At 38.1% G+C, this 20,735-nt stretch overlaps 1 protein-coding gene and 1 long non-coding RNA gene across 2 annotated transcripts; both read right to left on the reverse strand.

Moving 5' to 3' along the window:
• Positions 1-2,658: 2,658 nt before the first annotated feature.
• On the reverse strand, positions 2,659-7,447 carry LOC113118197 (uncharacterized). Its single transcript, XM_026287179.1, has 2 exons — positions 5,414-7,447; positions 2,659-5,380 (listed from the first exon to the last, which is right to left on the reverse strand). Exons 1-2 carry the CDS (start codon positions 5,779-5,781, stop codon positions 3,646-3,648), a joined length of 2,103 nt encoding a protein of 700 aa, XP_026142964.1. The 5' UTR covers positions 5,782-7,447; the 3' UTR covers positions 2,659-3,645.
• A 445-nt stretch (positions 7,448-7,892) lies between these two features.
• On the reverse strand, positions 7,893-8,475 carry LOC113118199 (uncharacterized). Its single transcript, XR_003294295.1, has 2 exons — positions 8,090-8,475; positions 7,893-7,916 (listed from the first exon to the last, which is right to left on the reverse strand). It is a non-coding gene; the product is annotated as an uncharacterized LOC113118199 (long non-coding RNA).
• Positions 8,476-20,735: the final 12,260 nt, after the last annotated feature.

The raw sequence follows: 20,735 nt of genomic DNA on the forward strand, positions 1-20,735 counted from the left end.
ACGCACTGGCCTTTTTACAAATGAATGAAGATAAGTAAAATTAAAAAAATATAAAATTTGTTGAAGGATTATATTTGTCACAAAACCACAACATAACCTGTACCTGAGAAAACAGGATAACACAGAGTGAGTTGATCAGTTCCAGCATATTCGACACTCCTCGTGCTGGCACGCTAAAATAAAACAAACATCTTTTACACTCTTCCCCAATGTCTAGCACTTGTCTTGATATCGAATACATGCTGTTTGCTCATGATGTCTCACACATTTTTAGACAGTAACAGACAGAATTTCAGAGCTACCAAACACACAACTTACCACTGGCCTTTTTACAAATGAACTGACGAACGCAACAGGGGCGTACACAGCACGTAGAACCAGCCAGCCAATAGGAAGCTCTGATAAACATTTTTCCATCTAGTCATTTGTTGTGATTATTTGATATATATCATTATTTGCAAGTGGAGAACACACTTTGTATATAACTCTGTTACATTCTCCCCTCCTGAACTCCACTTGCAACAATTCTAACCTACCATGGCATAACATACTCACTACTAATGACACTCAGGTACAAATAACTGCAGAATACAAAACAGAAATATATAAATTTACACCTTGACAAAACAAAAAACATCAAAACAAGATGCAATTTGAATATATCCAAGATAAGAATGTTGATGAGCATTCCAGTTCATAGACTATTCTTACAAAGAATTAGAGGAGAAGGGGTTAGCTACGCCCCTCCAAACTCATAGGTCAACATGCCTGTTACATGTTCAGTACTCAATCAACATAGAAACAGTCCCTTAAAATCACATCTTGGTATACAGACCAAATACATTCACAATATAAAAAAAAACTAAATGGGAGAACAACAGGATCAAAAAAAAAAAAAAATAAATAAGAAAAAAAATAAATAAAATAAAAAAAAAGCATAACAATAAAAGTAGTAATAAAACAAATTAGATCCATCAAACAGGGGCATTAACCTTATTGTCTACTTTTTGTACTTGCATTGTTTCTATAAGCCTCACCACCGGTCTGATAATTCTTCCAGCTCTTGATCTAACTGAAGTCATCAAACCTCCAACATCAGTTTTGCTGTCAAATTGAGCTGACACCACAGTAGTTACATTGCTTTGAGAGTCAACATCTGATGATAGATCAAAATGCAGACAAATCCGAATTCATGTCCAGATCAGATTCATTTGTCAATTCGAACATGCAATCCAACAGAGTCTTGCCAATCTCAGGCCAATTACCAACGGGGTCACCGGAATCATTTATGACACACAAGCCATTTCTTGTGCCACCATTTGCCAAGTTCACGAAACCTCTGACCCCTTTTTGGAATCGCTTGTAATGATTCAAGCTCCGAGAACCCGATGCAACTGTTTCTCTCATCAACTGTTCTCTCCAAGTGCGGTCTAGCGATGTGTGGAGTTTGGTCACCGCCAACACACCTTTCCCGCTGTCCCACAGGTCTCTCTGCAACATCATCAGGGAAAGGCAAAAAATTTCCACAGGCAATGAATCAAATTTACGATTGAACAATCTTCACTTGGCCTGAGGAAGAATTCTCAATTTTGGAAAGTATTTGTTTCAACATTTTTGTCTACTACAATGTACAGACTTGCCCTCTCCCAGCGATCGGACAAGTTTTCGCTTGCCCACGTTCACCCTTAATGCCAACAAAACCCTGTCACCCAACATCTACTGGAGCACCCTTGAGCTTTCTGTTATAAAGAGCAGCATGTCTTTTCAGTTGTTTCCAGCAGTCCTTCTCGCAATCGTCACTGCTTGTTTGAGATCTTCATCAATTCCCCTAACGTATCATTGTAGTAACACACATCATTATCTCGCGAAACTGACCCAAACACCACATCGACTGGGAGTCTCGGGGTCCTGCAAACATCAGTTGAAAAGGTGCGCATATCCAGTGGTCTTCATGAATCGTACAAATTGTATGCAAATGTCAGAGATTTTAAGCAGTCGAGGCCACCTTTGCTTCGCTGCAGGGGGGAGTGCTCGAATCATGTTTCAAGTGTTCCTATTAAATCTTTCCACACCCCCATTACCCATTGGGTGATATGGAGTGGTGTGTGACTTTTCCACCCTGCAACTGACAACAGCTCAAGAAATCAATGCACTTTCAAAATTTGCTCCCTGATCGGAGGTGAATGCGTTTGGGTAATAGCCATATATACAAATAAATTGCTCCATAATTGCTTAGCTACAGCTTTGGCTGACTGGTTTGGGCAATGAAAAGCATGTGCCATTTTAGTAAAATGATCAGTGACAACAAGTACATCCACTGACTTATTCCTGCTGTCCTCAGCTGACCAAAAATCGACACACACAAGTTCCAAGGGTTCAGATGTCATAATGTTTTCAAGAGTGAGCCCTAGCCTCTGGCTCAGGTGATTTACCGTAAACACACCTCTTGCAGCATTTGACATAATCTCTCACATCCGCTTCAAGTTTGTGCCAGAAAAAACGTTGTCTCACCAAATACAATGTCCTCTGTTGGCCCTGATGGCCAGCGTCATCATGAACCCCCTTCAACACAGTCACCACCAATGATTTTGGGACAACATATTGGAATGACTTTTTCTTTGACACCACATCCCGAGAAACCCTGTAAAGTATTCCCGGCTCTCATCTCAAACTTGTTCCAGGATCTAAGCAGCCTGACAACTTCCACTGGCTCCTGTTTACGCTCACGACTAGATGGTTTCTTACCCCTTTCTACATAACAAATCACCCTAGCCAATATGTTGTCGGTCCGCTGCCTATCTGCCAACTCTTCACGTGACAGGCCCTTCAATATTGGTTGATCAGTAGGTAAAACAAGATGAATCAACTGAGGCAACAAAAGGTCACAATGTGAGGTTACCAAATTAGACCTTTTTGCCTCCATGACCGCAGACACTTCCATCACAGACCAAGAACCAGATGGCCTACTTACCGGTGCTTGGGAATGCACTGCCAACATGTCACATTTTGCCTCAATACCCGGCTCAGTGTTTGGCTCAAAAGGGTGTGCAGACCATCTGAAAACCTCTTGCACTTGTTCCCCTTGGACTGCTGACGCATCTTGCAACAGCAAATTGTACGGTACTCTAGTAAGGCGATGCAAAGTGCTCTGTTTTACAAATGGCTCTCTACTAAGAGCATCTGCCACAATATTCCTTGAACCAGGTATGTACTTAATATCAAACTGGAATGGCGCCAACTTGGCAACCCACCTGTGCTCGCAAGCATCCAGTTTTGGTTTTGTCAAAATATATGTCAGGGGGTTGTTATCGGTCCATACTGTGAAGGGGCGACCTCTCAGCCAGTGACTAAATTTGTCACATACAGCCCACTTCAATGCAAAAAATTCCAGCCGATGCGCTGGATATTTTGACTGAGCAAATGAAAGTGACTTACTGGCAAAACAAACTGGCCTTGCCATATCCCCATTTTCTGGTACTTGTGAAAGTACAGCACCTAGGCCACTACTGGAAGCGTCCACCGAAACCAAGAAAGACCTGTTAAAATCTGGATGAGCCAATAAAACACAGTCAATCAGAGCCTGCTTAAGACGACAAAATGCCTGCCTACAATCATCAGTCCAATCCTCTGCAGTAAGTGTTCTTTTCACACAGTCTTCTTAACCTTTTTACCTCTCTGACCCTTAGCGCCAGCAGTTAACTGGAACAGTGGTTTTGCAATTACTGAACACTGTTCTATAAATTGCTGATAATATACTACCATCCCAAGGAAAGAACGTATCTTTTGTTGGGATGGAGCACCAGTTTTGTCATCCATAAGATCCGACTCTGTCATTTCAGTAATCACCTTGATTTTATCAGGGTCTGAAGCCACACCCGCCTCGCTGACAACATGACCAAGAAACTTCACTGACCTTTGCATAAAATGACATTTCCCTGGAGCCAACTTCAAATTATGAGACTTCAGGCGCTCAAAAACCAGCTCCAATCTCTTTAAACCCAACTCCTCATCCGGAGCAAATACAAGCACGTCATCCAAGTAACAGAGAAGGCTCAAGAAATTTTGATCTCCAAAAATTCCGAGCATCATTCTCATAAAAGTTGCTGGGCTATTACAAAGTCCTTGAGGAAGACGGTTATACTCATATAACCCAAAAGGCGATGTGAAAGCAGTGTATTTTCGGTCTTCCTCATGTACTTCAACATTGTAGTAGCCGGACGTCAGGTCCATAGTGGAAAAAAAAATGTTTCCACCCAGTGCAGCTAAAGCATCGGCTTGATGTGGTAATGGATGAGCATCCTTTATAGTTCGAGCATTGAGCCACCTAAAATCAGTACAAAGTCTTAAATCTCCATTTCTCTTCCAAACAATAACAAGAGGTGAAGCATATTCGCTACTAGATCTCTTGATAATGTCTCTCTCTTCCATTTCATCCAAGGCTTGCCTAAGCTTATCGTACTGATTAGGCGGAAGTCGTCTGTATGGGAGCCTAAATGGACGGTCATCACTCAGCCTTATCCGATGTACATAGCCCTCAACTTTGCCGCAGTCAAGTCTGTGTTTAGAGAAAATACATTCATACTTCTCAATTAGATCAACAAGTTTTTTTTTCCAATCAGAAGACAAATGACAGGAACTCAAATCAATGCCTGCGAGTCCCAGCTTCGTTAACCTATCATGGAACTCACAGTCTCTCCTGGGTACACCAATGTCAGACAAACTGCAACCACTTGAAATGTCATGAACCTCTACATTGTTGGTATGTTGTCTGATTGGGCATAATAACCCTCCATTTGTGACGCCTTCACATGCATCATCAAAGTCTTCCAGTGCCAAACATGGATAAATGTCAGCCAATTTTGCGTTACGTCTGAGAGTAATGGGCACCGATGAAGGGTTAATTACCTTAACAGGCACCCATCCATCAGCCCACAACCTTGCCACTGTACGACCAATCAAGATATTTCTGGGTCTGGAGCGTGCTCCACACGGCTCTGCAATGATGGCACTGCCTGCTGACAAATTGTTTAGATTAGAAAGCTTTGCCCAAACTAAATGCTCCTTTAAGGGTTCAAGTGTTACGGAATTCTTCAGTTTAACTGTCCCAACCTTTCCAGGAACGACTGCTCCGTTCCACCTCTCCACATTAGCCAGCAACTGAATAAGTTTACTATCCTCAGAATCCTTATTGACAGACATCCTTCTTTTAATCAATTCTCCTCGACTTTTCAACTCTTTGATCAGGTACTTTATCACATTGCTACCCACAATGATGTCATCATCTTGGCCGTCAACAATCAATGTTGGAACCTGAACAGTACACCCGTAAACAGTCATGTTTATGTCACACATCCCACTAGGTTTTGTTTTCGACCCTCCACAGCCGACCAGCACTACATGAGTTGGAGTCACCGAATCAGTCAAGGCTACTCCTGCATCCTTTAACTTAGACACAACCCCAGGGCTCACAGTGCAAGCCATAGAACCACAATCTATCATACCTTTAACAGTTAGTGTGTTTTCCAAACAAACGTCAGTATAAAACAATCCCTCATGCATTGACAGTTTTCGTGTGTTTTGAACTATCACAGTCATGTTTTGGTCAAATTCCTCACGCACAGTAGAATATAGTGATTCCAAATCAACATCAAATACTTGGGGGTTTTCATTGGGCCCTGCATCTCCCCCCACCTCATGCGGGCCATTTAGTTTCCCTGCTGGCCAGAGGGACATGCCGTTGACGAGACCCTGACAAGCCCATCTGCAACAATGTTTGGGCATTCAAAACGTGTGTGATTTGGTGCAAAACACACAAAGCAAAGCCCATTTGCTCGACAGTGGTAAGAGGTGGTATGGTTAGAGTCTCCACATACCTTACACGGGCCCCACCTATCACCTTTAGTTTTGGGCCTCGGTCGAACAGGCTTTTCAGCAGGTTTTGTCATCTCACTTGGAACTCTTTCCAACACATGTTCCAGTCGTGTGATCAGCCGCTCTAAGGATTCGACAGAACTGCAAGCAAAAGACTGCTGTACTTGAGGAGCATTACACTTGACTACTGATACCTCATTATTGCTAACTTCATCATGAGCAGTAGGTAAAACATGCAATACAGTTTCTTGTTTCTGAGCTAAACATGATAACTGATTTCGTGTATACTTGTTTTCCCTTTGAAATTCATCCAACCTTTCTTGCACTTCAGCAGCTGTCCAATGTTGCTGGGGTTTACATCTGAAAATCAGCTGCAATTGGGGATCTGGGCAATGTCTAACAAACATAACGGTCACCTCCTGAGATGGATTATCAAGTTTCTTCCCTTGTCTTTTCAAGCAGTCCTCTGCTACATCAATTGCCCTGTTTAACCTTATCCAATAATCAAATGGACTTTCTCCTTTTAAGGGCAGTGTAGCATAAAAATCAGCTAAGGGCATAGCAGAGTGCACAGTTTCACCAAAATGTTGCTTCAGAATGTCAAAAATAGGTCCAGGGCCATTAGTCAGGTCAGTTTTTGCGTAGTTGCGTAAAGCTATTTTAACAACGTCCCGTGCCCTCCCCATTAATCGGCCCAAAACCTCTTCAGCCTGACATTCTTGGCTATACTCACGCTTACGCAAGTATACTGACATCAATTCCACCCATTCATACACTGTGCATTTATCAGAACCATCCCCTCGAAAGTATGCTGGCTCTTTAACATCAGACTGTAATACCAGCTTCAGGTTTTGTGTTCCAGAGAGTATGCTACTGCCAGGTTGTTCAGCTCTGAATCCTTCCCCACCTCCCAACACTCTTGATTCCAAACAAGATACAATATTTTCACTGATGGATTGACCTATTTGTTTCACAACAGTGACCAACATATCTACAGGAATACTGCCCCCTTCAGTAGAAGTCCCTAATGCAGTCCTATCTGCCATATTACCCCCGGACTGATCAGTTTTGAGAGTTTCTCCACAATTTTGAAAAGCTACACATGGTGTGGAAGTAAGTGGATAGCCAGTAAGCCCTCTATCCACAGAAAATGTTACATCAGTCTGGTACACCCCTCTCCCTCTGCCCAGGCCTGGTGTGTTATACTTTTCCATGTCTTTCCAAAAATCACACTACTAGTAACTGAACCCAGAAATCTTTCAGAGAATAAGTATAGCAATTCAATTTTGTATAAACCTAAAAAAATATATATATACTCAATTCAGTGCCTGTATTCATGTAGTAGTGCAAGCAACCACCTCGTCTTCACTTCCAAGCTCCACCCGTGTCAAACTCTGAACTTTGTTTCGATTGCCTCAAGTCCTCTGTGCACAGAAGCTCCAAAGTAACGCCACACGCCGATCCCCCGACGTCCGCCTCGCGCCGATCCTCCGACTTCCGCCTCGCGACGATCCCCCGACGTCCGCCTCGCGCCGATCCTCCGACTTCCGCCTCGCGACGATCCCCCGACGTCCGCCTCGCGCCGATCCTCCGGCTTCCGCGTGCACAGATTTTCACGTTTCAGCTGCACGCCAATGCCGGGTTCCGCCTGACGTTGCGCGTCCGACACAGGTGCTTAGAAAGACCGATCACGGCACCAATGTAACCCCTCTCACCCGGGTCCTCTCTGACGCTCCTCGCACTCGCTCCGAGCGGGGCTCGAACCCGGGTCTTCCGGCATGGGAGGTGGACGCACTAACAAGGAGGCTAAATGGCTACAGCCACTAGCGTCTGTCGCTAGTGCGTCTCTTGAGATCGGGGAGTGAGGTTTACCTGCACAGTACTACTCGCTGGCCTCCGTTACACTCACCCCCTAAACCTCACTCCCATCCGGGTCACGGTACCAATGTAACTGGTCTTTTCTTTTAATCTTTTCTGCGTTGTGTTGTGTATCAATAAAGCTCGTGAAAACCAAACTCTTCTCCCAGCCTTTGTTTTTTTATTCACTGAGAAAACAGGATAACACAGAGTGAGTTGATCAGTTCCAGCATATTCGACACTCCTCGTGCTGGCACGCACTGGCCTTTTTACAAATGAACTGACCGAGAGTGAAAATTAAAAAAAATATTAAACATTGTTGAAGGATTATATTGTCACAAAACCACAACATAACCTGTACCTGAGAAAACAGGATAACACAGAGTGAGTTGATCAGTTCCAGCATATTCGACACTCCTCGTGCTGGCACGCTAAAATAAAACAAACATCTTTTACACTCTTCCCCAATGTCTAGCACTTGTCTTGATATCGAATACATGCTGTTGCTCATGATGTCTCACACATTTTGTAGACAGTAACAGACAGAATTTCAGAGCTACCAAACACACAACTTACCACTGGCCTTTTTACAAATGAACTGACGAACGCAACAGGGGCGTACACAGCACGTAGAACCAGCCAGCCAATAGGAAGCTCTGATAAACATTTTTCCATCTAGTCATTTGTAAATGTGATTATTTGATATATCATTATTTGCAAGTGGAGACACACTTTGTATATAACTCTGTTACAATTACACGAGTGAAGGAATATACTTGATACTCTCACATGAACTTTATTATATGTTGAATCGTTTTTAATTGCTTTGTACATGAATGTTTATGTTTACACAATTTAGCATGTACATTTAGCACACTTAAGTATTTAAAATAACATTACAAACTAACACATTTAACCATGCGACCTACTTTATGTTTAGTGATATGGAAAACAATACAATGTATATTGACCTCTAAAGGCACTTTTTGTAATACTTATTCAGTGTTTGATTTAGATTAATTGGCATTTATTTAGTTAATAATTCAGCATATTATGCCATCAATTCTATTGTTTCAGTTGATTGACAATCCTTAGCTGCAATATTTTAAAAGTAACACATTCATGAAATGCTATTAATAAACAGTATTTTTAATACAGATTCAAACACATGTAGGTGGTTACTTTAGTTATAAGGGCTGAAATCTGCTTATGCTCATGGTCTTATGAGTGTGTGTGTGTGTTCACATGGTAAAACACTGTGCACTCTGGTCAGGTCCATGAATGGAAAGCATCTGTCATGCATTGAGCTGTAAAAGCTGTGCAGTGTTCCCTGACTGTTTTCATTCTAGAAAAACAAGAAAGAAAATGAAAACACAAAACAGCATCATGGTGCACAACCCTTCTCTGTCTTTCTCATTTGGAAAGGTGCATGTGTTGGTAGTAGACAATATGTGGTAGCAGAGGTGAACTAATTATTCCTTTACAATTTTTTTTTTTTACATTTTATCCATCCATCTCTCCATCTTTCTGTCCACTCTTGCAGTTACTGTCTTCCTTCATCTCTTTCAGCAGCACAAAGCTCAGAGGTGATTACTGGACTGCATTGTTGTCTAGGATCTCCTGAAAGAGAAAACTAGAATTCAGCATTGAATTTACTGTGACCTCGGCCTGACACTCATCATAGTCAGCGTAGAACACGGCTCTGATCGATACAACACCTTATTAATGTCACTGAGACCATGTCACACCACTGACCAGACAAGACTTTTAGAAGGGTGCATCCTCATATCTTACATACCATTGTTTGAATACTTTATTAATATTTTCTATTGGAAAATAAATCAGTACTATAGAAGTTGCACTCTAGTTCAGAGAGATTTCCTTGCAGACATAACCAACCTAAACTAGTTAAACTGGTTCAGCTGGTGACCATGTCCAACCTGACGTCTTAACTGACAATGCCAAACTACTGTTCAAACATTTGTGATCAGTAAGATATATATTTATTTTTTTTAATAAGAAATTAATATTTTATAGCATGGATCATTACAAAAAAATAAATAAATCAAAAGTCAATAAAGACATAAGTAATGTTACAAAACATTGTTTCAAATAAATAGTTATTTTTAAACCAAAAATATGTATCATGGTTTCCACAAAAATTATAAAACAACACAGCTGTTTTGAAAATGGATAATATATTTTTCCTGAGCACCAAATCACCATTAGCATGAAGGATCATGCAACACTGAAGACTAGAGAAGCAGTGCTGGGAAAGTCAGCTTTGCATCACAGAATAAATATATTCAAATATAAAACAACTTTTTAAAATTGTAATAATAATTCACAATACATATGATTTTACTGTATTTTTAATTAAATAAATTGGTGACACTTAAAAATGTATATACGGTATATGCAATATATCAAACCAACCCCAAGCATTTAAGCAGTTTGTTTTGAGCACTTTTGGGATTTTAGGTGGTCACATTGGTTTACCTGCAGCAAAAATCATATTAACCCGTTTGTTTCAGTAATATACCAGCACTGGCCATCTAAAACATGTCTGTCTAGTCTAGTTCATCTAGGAATGTACAGTAATTACATCTAAAATGCACAATACTTAGTTTTTCTCTTTTATTTGTGACAAAAAAAAAAAAAAAAAAGAAAAAAAGAAACTGCAAGATGCCAATATTTTTTCCTAGGCTAGTTCCCCTTGTAGGTGACACTGTCTACTGTCCTCCTGTTGGGTTCTTGATAAATGGCTGATTATCTTAAATGCTATTTATCTCCTTGATGTTTCACCAGTGGAGATGTTTTTTCCCCTCCATTGATCATTCTGTGAACAATACTCTACACTAGCATTGGCTTTCATTCATTGCAGCCTCAACTCTAGATTTATCTACAAAGCAATTAAAAGTGTGAAATTCAGTCAGTGTATGCCACAGGAGAACCTTTCCCAAATACATTGAACATTAAGCGGTATCTGATATTTAGATTCACCATGGGTCACCAAAAAAGCACATTCAGACATTTTACAACAATATCAATCTCTGTCGCTGTGGCTTGTACTCAAATGATTCATTAGGAAATAATTGCTTCGGAACAATACAGGCCGCATTGACAGCGTTCAGTGATTTATGACGCAAAGAGAAAGCGTGCACAGGTGAAATCAATCTACTGTAATGAGAGAGTCCAGCGGAAGTGGTCTCACCGAGTTGAACCCACACAACTTCTCGCAGTCACACTTCTTTTCTGTTAGTGTTTACAGTCCGCCGTTCTTCTGGGTTTATGAAAAGAGCATTCACACCTAATGCCGTGTGACACATGTCTGCAAGCATTGAGCTTCTCACTGCTGATCAAAGATACCTGAAGGGCTTCTTTCCATTCAGTCTTAAATAGATTTTAACGGATCCATACCTTCTGCTGCTGCTCACTTGGAGTTGGTCTGCATAAATTTGGATGTAAGGTTCTCTTTGAGTCTAACACACTTTGGAGTTTACAATATTTTCATGAGGTCACTGAGTTTCTGTTGTCCACCATGAACGTGCTTGAGAAAAAGGCTTAAGTTATTTCCCCCAGACTTAATTAACAATATCGGAAAATAGAAGAGGTGGTGTGTGGGTGGGTGGAAGGTTGCTTTAGGACTTGTTGCAAGAGTGAAGAGTGAGTGAAGTAACCAGACGTTATTATTCTTTGGTTTGTGCTCAGCAGGATTAGATGACAATGTTCATTCTGAATTTTCTTTTTGAAATTGTTTTAAGTGTTTTACCATCTTTGCATAGTACATTGTTCCTGATTGTAAGCTGAAAGACTGAATACTCGTTGTGAATCTATTGCTGATTGACAGAAAATGGACAGTTAGTTGGATATTCCCATTGTGATTGTCAGAAGTTAAATTAATATTATATATATATATATATATATATATATATATATATATATATATATATATATATATATATATATATATATATATTTATATAATAATAAATGCTGTTGTTTTGAACTTTACATTCATCAAAGTAGTCTGAACAAATATACGGTTTCCACAAAACTATAAAGCATATATATATATATATATATGTATATATATATATATATATATATATATATATATATATATATATATATATATATATATATATATATATATATATATATATATATATATATATAAATCAATTTGAATGTATATTAAAATGTATTCCTCTGATGACATCTGAATATTCCGCAGCCATCAATCCAGTCTTGAGTGTCACATGATCCTTCAGAAACCATTCTTATATGCTGTTTGATGCTCAAACAATATTTATTAGTATTGTCAACATTAAAAATAGTTATGCTGCTTTATATTTTTGTGAAAAGCGTATATTTGTTCAGACTACTTTGATTAATGTAAAGTTCAAAAGAACAGCATTTATTATTATTATAATAATTATATATATATATATATATATATATATATATGTATGTGTGTGTATATATATATATATATATATATATATATATATATATATATATATATATATTTCTCTTTTTTTTCTTTTTTTTTTACTGGGACATTTGACCAATAAATTCCTTTCTGAATAAAATGTTAATTTCTTCAACGAAAAACAATAAACATTTAAATATTTTATTGTTACTGAAAGTATTGTTATCACATTCATCAGCAGATAGTTTTATTTTAGTAGTGAAGTGTATGGTATAGGGGTTCCACAATTTTAGTGTGAATTGTAACTATACAAATATATATATATTTTTGTAGTTTTATACATTTCTGAAGCTGTGCACATCAGGCTGAATATACGATGGAACATGATGTTCTATAATGTCTTGTACAGAACTCTGTGCTGAACTCTTCAATAAATGACTCTTAGAGTTTTCTGTGACATATGTCAAGAATGTGGTGCTGTTATAGGGGAAATGGAAGCCAGAGGTACAGGCTTTATGGATTTGGTGAAGTTTTTTGTTATGACTACTCTGTGAAGGTGTAACCTTACATGCAGGCCACTCACTTTCTGTCCACCCACTTTCTCCTCCTTTTTCAGGCGTTCTCCCAGTATTATGTTAAATGATCTCAGCTAGTCTTGACAAGCCCTTCTGGTGCCTTTCCATTAGGACATTGGTGTCAGGATATCCATAAATCTTGATGCCAGTTTGTTACTTTGTGGTCTTGTGATAACCGAATATCAACATATTCAGGGGAGTTTATTATCAAGTTATTATAAGATTCTGCTAATTCTAGTTATTTTTATTAATGCATTCAATTATCTATTTAACATTAGTATTATTATTTTTTTCATATTCCTTTTGGAATTATGGTAATTAATTTAAAGTTCAATTCATCAACATTACTTAAATGGATAGTTGTCCAAAATTGACCCAACCTGGGATTGAGACATGGGTTGTGATTTTATTTTTTTCAATGTGATTTTGAGAAAATTAACTAAATTGAAAAATTGAAAAAACTGAAAAATAAAAATACTGTTTGGATGCAGATTTGGAAAAAACATGAGGGTTAATAATGATAAATGATGTGCTCCTTTAAATCATTAGGCAGAACCAACAATGAACACACTTTTACTACATTTATCAGTCTAGATTTAAGTTGATTAATGTAAAAATGTAAATTTAATTTAATACCAAATTTATTATACAGTATGCATTAAAATTACCTAGATTAATATATATATATATATATATATATATATATATATATATATATATATATATATATATATATATATATATATACACCTTATGTAAGCTATTGCATTAACAAATGTAAACGTATAAAACCTTATGGTAAAGTTTTGTCAGAATTAATTATACCTGCATTATTTGGTTGGTTTTGTTGGCTTGTTATTGTTTACAGCTGATGGAATTCACAAATGCATGCAAAAATGTTCTTGGGCTCTAGTTCAAGAACAGCTTCTCTGAGGGGCTGGGTATTCATGACTATTTTGGGTTTCACCATCAAGGTGGCCCTGCATATGTTGACTGGATGATGGATGGTTTTCAGGGGCTGGTGGTTGCATATGGACAGAAAACTGAAAGTGCTTATGTATCCAGTTTATATAAGTACAAAGTGGAAAATTGCTGGCATTTCTCCTCCCCATACAAAGACCAAGTGTCGGCGAGGGAAATGAGAGGGATGCCAAAGTAGTGTGACTGTTCCAAGACCCTTCGGCAAGAGCTTATATTGGTCCTTTACCAGGGCAATAATACACTATACTGTACTTGTATTTGCATTCATGTTGTTAAAATTGTGCTATCTAGAAAAACTGTTCTTATCTGTGCAAGAAGTAGACAGTACTATCTTAATATGGTATGTCACTAATTTGGCCTTCCTTTATTGTATATAAAATCTCTCAAATCTGCTTTTAAAGGCAACTTGGAATGACTAAAATAATATTGTTTCTTTTATCTCCACAGTGTTGTAGTTGAGCTTTGCATAGTTTAAAACGTTAGATGCTGTCGTGATCCCTTCATCTCCTCAAACTCCCTCACATCCCGTCTTCCGTCTGCCTGTCGCTGTATTTCCCTCTCCGTTCTTAAGGTTGGCTCATGCCAATGCACATGTGTGTTAGGAAAGTGATTAGAGTCAAGAGTAGTGCTTTAAAGACATGCTTTTGTCTACAGCTGAAAGACTTGAATGAATTGCTTTAATCCTGCTTAGTAGACCTGAGGCTGTTGGGTAAAATCTTCTTCAAAGCCGTGGCTGCCTTAAGCTACAGGTAGGAGTTTCTCTTTCTCTCCTGTGAATTTGCATCGTAATTGGGTTAAGCTCTCATAAACGAGGTTAATTACTGCAATGTGGATCTAATTTCAGAATCAAGCACATGCCAGTTCTAGGTAGTTCTATTCTAATTCTAGAATGAGACTGAAAATGCATTAGTAGGCAGCGAGCGATGCTTGTTCAAGAATTAAAACTTTCAAAACCACCCCCCAACTTGAAATGAAATATATAAGAGCTATTCAGCACTAACACACCTACATTTATGTCTAAAACGGCGCAAAATAGCTTAACGAAATGTTATCTGATTTAAACCACATGTGCAGCTTCTGTGCAGCTGTGTTAAAGGTCAGTACTGTGAGGTCCCAGTTTCACCATGTGCCCAATGGCACTTAAGGGAAGGGCGGGCCAACCTCTGCACGGTGGGAAGGCGAGCACATTGCGCAGAGTAATTTATTCATGGCTTTGTGGTTTTCCACGTTATTTTGTCATCCATTTTTTATTGAGAGAGAGACACTGACTCACACGGCGTGGTGTTCTTGTCCATTAATACTGCATGCCGGTCTCAGCCAGAATTCTACCAGGAAATGTTTATGGAGTAAATAATTGCTCCTGGTTAGGGCATGCTGTCGACACCCAGAAGGCGACGGTCTGTGTTTGGATCACGATGGGACATTCAGAAATTAAGCCACTCCCCTCTACCCGACTTTCTGCCATGTTTCTTTTATAACTAGTTGTGTACATGTCCTGCTTTTTAAATGACTGCATAGTCTGTGAGAGATTAAAATGTACAATAATATTACCATGGTTTAGAGATGGTACCTTGGTACACTCACAACAGTTGCAGTTATGTATCAGATGGTGATATTGCACTTTACTATGGTACAAAAATGTTATGGAATGTACTTTGTATTCAGTATTTAGATCACTTAAAAACATTTCATGGGATCATGGCAGTGTCATATAAATAGCATGGTAAATTAAATTTCATCCATTGCCATCACTGTATTGCACCATGGTACTGCCAAAGTACTTTTTTGAAGTGATTATACCTTATAATAATAGCATGATTTTTTTAAATGTATTATTATTTATTTTTTTATCAATATGTCCAGATACCTTCCTTACAATGAATGCTGTGGAATAAACTGGGTACAGTGGCAGTTTTCAATGGTAATTCATAGAAATGTACCATGGTATTGAAATACTTGTCCAAAACCATGAAAGTAAAATTATACTTTTTGTAAAATCACATTTAACAAAGTTTTGTACTTTATGTGATATATCATTTAACATCATAACATGTCCAGAACACCTCAGTTTTACCATGGTACTTTTTGTAAGTGATATCAAATTTACAATAGTACCAGGTCCAAAATACCATATTAATACCATGGTCATTTTTTTTGTAAGTGATATGACATTTACCATAGTACCATGTTGTAAGTGATATCACATTTACCATAAAACCCAATGAGGTTGATTGACTTTCCTCAAGCCCTGCTTGATTTGCTGGATTCCCTCAGCCTAATAAAACTGTGTTTGTGGAAAGTCATTGTGTCATCTCACATTATCATAACAGGTAATATAAACCATAATTCCTTGCTTTTTCTTTCATCACGACTCACACTGCCTCCCTAAGCATCTTCTCACACCTGTCACACGGTCCCACAGTCCCGGGACTGACTCTGCGTGGGCTTTGGGACAAATGGTTGAGCTAAACAGCCACATTTATGGGATTACTTTCCCAGAGTGTTTGAACAGATGAGGACTCAAACGCTCCACCCAAGCGGTCAGTAGTGGGTGGAGGTCGAGAGGGGACCAGGAAGGGTGGATGGAGCCTGAAAGGGTTTAGAGAGGGTGATGGGGGTCTGGAAGAGGTGTGGGCATCAGAGTGGGTGTGGGTATGTCTTTATGTCTGTTTTGCTGTATGTTCTGTGTGGGCTGATGGGAGGGGTTGAATTGTATTAATAAGTGCTGAGTGGGATTTTCATGCTTCCTGTGGTTTCACTGTTAATAGATCCTTGAAAGATGCAAGAAGAATATTAAATTTTTATTTGAACTCTATAACTAAAATTGCCCTGTGAGGTGTTTGTTTAAAACTTAAAACTGATCTGAATAACTCTGAACATTTTTAAGTAGTTCATTAGCAACTTTTAGTCAAAAATCTTTAAGGAATACTAATGGAATTTCTAGCACAATTTGGAGCCACAATTTTGTATATAATATAATATAATATAATATAATATAATATAATATAATATAATATAATATAATATAATATAATATAATATAATATAATATAATATAATATAATATAATATAATATAATGGTTAAATATTGTATTTTTAAATATTAAAACAAAAAACCAAACTGAATTTTCAACATCATTACTAGTCTCTTCAGTGTCACAAGATTCTTCAGAAATTATTCTTATTCTACGTGATTTGGTGATCAAAAAAGCATTTATTAGTATTATCAATGCTGAAAACAGTTGTGTTTTTTTTTTATTATTTGATGCATAGAATGTTTTAAAGAACATATTTTATTTGAAATGAAAAATCTTTTTTTTTAACAATGTACCTCTGAAAGTCTTTAACATTACTTACTTTTTAAAAAAAGAATAAATTAAGAATAAATGGCTTTATGAATGAGTTCTTAGTCCATGATGTGGACCTTGAAAAGCTTGACACGTGGATTTGGAGGGTATACAGCATCAGGCTTACTTCACAAAGACAATAAGCAATACCCAAACGATCTTCCAGATGAAGGGTTTTCTTCCAGCCTGAATATACAAACTCTCAAGAGCTTCATATCACTAAGTGTGTTTGAAAGAGAATTAGTTCTGGATCATCCACGCTTCTCCAGAGGGCTTTATTTATTCCTGCCTGTTCGCTCAGATTCTTGAGCAATAACACAAACTTTCCTATTTGGTCTTTGTTGTGTCAATATGTGAGCCTATGCAGTTTACCAGTAATATATAAAAAAAAAAAAAAAAAAAAAAAATTGGAAAGTTGGTGTCTAATATAAAATCAGGTTTGAGAACCAGTGAGATGAACTCAAATGAAATGAATTAATTTGTACTTATGCTGCTCTTTTACACTGGAGCAATGTTTTTGGGACACAAGAGGAGGAAATGTTCAATGAAAGTCCCTTGTTTGTCTTTAATTACTTGCATACATGTTTGCTTTCCGCAGACGTTCATTCTTCCCATTTGATATTAAAATGATGTACCTCAGGCCCTTGGTCATCTGATTCCAATGTGAGATTTGCTAGAAAAGACCGGAACGCTGTATGATGCCACACTGGCCTTGTGTGAGTGAGTGCCATTGAATTGAATTGTGTAATAGTTGGACCCTGGAGTCATTCAAGAATATGCTTCAGCAGATTCCTTTTTTTTTTAAAGCAGCGCTGTCAGTTAGACTCATGGGATAGATGATTGAAGCAGAGAAAAAAATAAGATGAGATAGAAATAATAGAATGCATTTAGTACTTGACCCACATGGATTCCAGCAGAATTCTGTAGAATTGGAATGCTGGACGTTCTACACACAATTCAATCCTTGCATGTTTGTCTAGTAAATATTTCAGCTAATTTGATGCACTATTTCTTAGACAGTTTAGGCCTATCATTGAGTTCAGTAGTAGAATCTGATGTGTTTATTTAGGTGTGAAGTTCAATTGCTTGAGTTTGTGTTTCTCGCTGGAAGCAGACATCAATTAGATGGGAAATCAGTGGGGAGCTCACTGTAGTAGGAGGCAACCTTAATGAAAATTGAACACCACTTGAAGTAACTTGGCAGACTGCCGCTCTCGCTCTGCATGCTGGCCTCATTATTTACCCATTAACAGACTCTCTGTCCAAACCTTTATATAGCAGGCAAACACTTGCTACTTTATCATGACTTCACCTCAACTTGAATAAACAGAGTTCAGTCTCCTCAGCCTAATCTTACAGCTGGCATTTCTCATTATGAGAAACGAATGCTTAAATCACACAATAAGCAAAAATGGTGTTGTCTATAACCAAAACCGTAGGACTAACTCCTGCCAAGATGCTAAAAACCATTTAGTTAATGTCTAGATTTTCTTCGTTTAGTAGTGTTTCCAGCACTACAGCCAGTCAAAGTTTAAAATAATAATAAAAAAAAAAAAAAAATTCTCATATGCTCAGCAAGACTGAAAAAAAAAACACTGTAATTTTATGAAATATTACCATTTAAAATAACTTATTTTCTGTATTATATTTTAACATGAAATCTTTAGAGAGTAAATTACATTTTAAAATATAGTAATCAACATCTGAAGTGGATCAAAAAAGTGTATCACAGTTGTCCTAAGACAAGAATTCATTGTGGTTTTAGACTTTAAACTTTGATGAAAGGTTTTGATCCACTTCAAATGTTGACTAGTGTACATTACATATTTAAGTTGTATTAATATTTCACAATATTGCTGTTTACTATTGTTATACTATTTTGTTATACTATTTTGATCAAATAAATGCATTTACTTTATTTTTTAGCCTTATAGTCCACTATTTTATAATTTAATGAGAATCATAGGGTAATTATATATATATGTGAGATATTCCCAGTATTCTCTGTCGTTTTTTCTTCTCACATTGCATCTGTTGCTGAGAGCTTTGGACAGTCCTCTCTGTAGCAAGCTCGTTTGTCAAAATGAATTAAATCCCAATTACAGAAGTATTTATGCCCTGTGTGGTGAGCAGAGAAGAGAAGTCTGGTGGCCTGTGGTTCAACATTATCATGTTACAATAGTCAGCATCACAGCTTTGGGAATATTAAAAAGAGATCAGACTGAAAGCACTTGAATCATTCATAGACTGCTCCATTGTCTTCTAGAAGTGTTGGTATGTTCTGTGGTGGGGGGATCACAGACAATGAGGTCAATGGATTTGGGGTAGAGTGGGCGGAGTCACGGAAACTGGCGTCAATCAAATATTCACACTAAAATCTTAAGGTGAGGTGGGGGGAATTGGGGTCCAATGCTGTTTAATGCATGTTGAGTTATTTACACTGTTAAACAGTTGGATTATTATGCTAAAGATGGCCACAGTTTCAAAAAACAATTTGGATGTACAACAGAGTATTTCTGTGCCAAATTTGTGCAAGGTTATTTTTTTTTTTACGATAGAATAGAACAGCATTTATTCAAAAAATCTTTAGCAACATTATAAATGTCTTATTTACTGCCACTGTTGATCAATTTAATGCATCCTTGTTAAATAAACGTATAATAATTATAAAATAAAATAAAAAATTGATGTGCCACATCAATTGCGACTTATGAGATCCATCAGAAGAGAAGATTATCAGTAAATAATTGTTTAAAATTCAGTCTGTTCTTCACACAAATAAGGCACACACATTTGATTGACCAGTTTTATGATACTTTTGTATCTTTACAGTGTAAATAGCGGATATGCGAAATGAAAATGAGTAAATGATGAACTTTCCCTTTAACTTTATAAGCGTCCTGACCAGCCTTTCTTTAAACATGGAATATCATCCTTCCTGCCACACGCCTTCACCTCACACGTGGAGACGTGCTAAAAATAAACGTCTGGCGTGAGGGTGGAGTTTGACGAGTGTTTTCAGACTCCTGGGCGGCAGAGAACAGTGCGAGACACGGACAGGAAGGGACGACTTCCTAATGTCCTGAGAAGGACATAAAGTCTGTTCTTGCGTCTAATATAGAGCAAAATAAACATTGGGAAACCAGGACAGTGAGGTCAGGAAATATCAACCACACATGGCCTCCAATGTCAGAATGATTCTTGTAGAGTGAGTGCAACTTTGACAGTGTGTGTGGGATGTGGAAGTAGGAAAAAAATCTACCTAGAGGATCTTCTGCTGGAAGCACAGCCCTCCCCTTTCCTCTCGCTCTCTCTCTCTCTCTCACTCACAGTCTTTCTCAGCTGGCTCCGCTCTCTCTCATTCTTGCGCTGTGACCGTGTGCACTGAGCTTTTGCAAAGAGAGGGAGAGAGAGAAGCGCCTAGGGCTTCACCGAGCTTAAGTTGAGTTTAGTCTCCACTGTGTTACTATTAAAAACAGTCAGAGAGGAAGAGCGCACAACATCTAGGAGACAAACAACCACGGGAACACACTTTAAAGTAAGACAGTGAGTGGTGTGGACACTCGTGGTCTTCTCCTGAGGCTGTGACTGCTTCACCAGGAGAGATGTGATCTTTGTGTGACTTATTGTACATACAGACACACCTGCTCCATCCTCTGAAGGACTGG

This window comes from Carassius auratus, chromosome 18, assembly GCF_003368295.1.
Source record: "Carassius auratus strain Wakin chromosome 18, ASM336829v1, whole genome shotgun sequence".
NCBI classification, from domain to species: domain Eukaryota; kingdom Metazoa; phylum Chordata; class Actinopteri; order Cypriniformes; family Cyprinidae; genus Carassius; species Carassius auratus.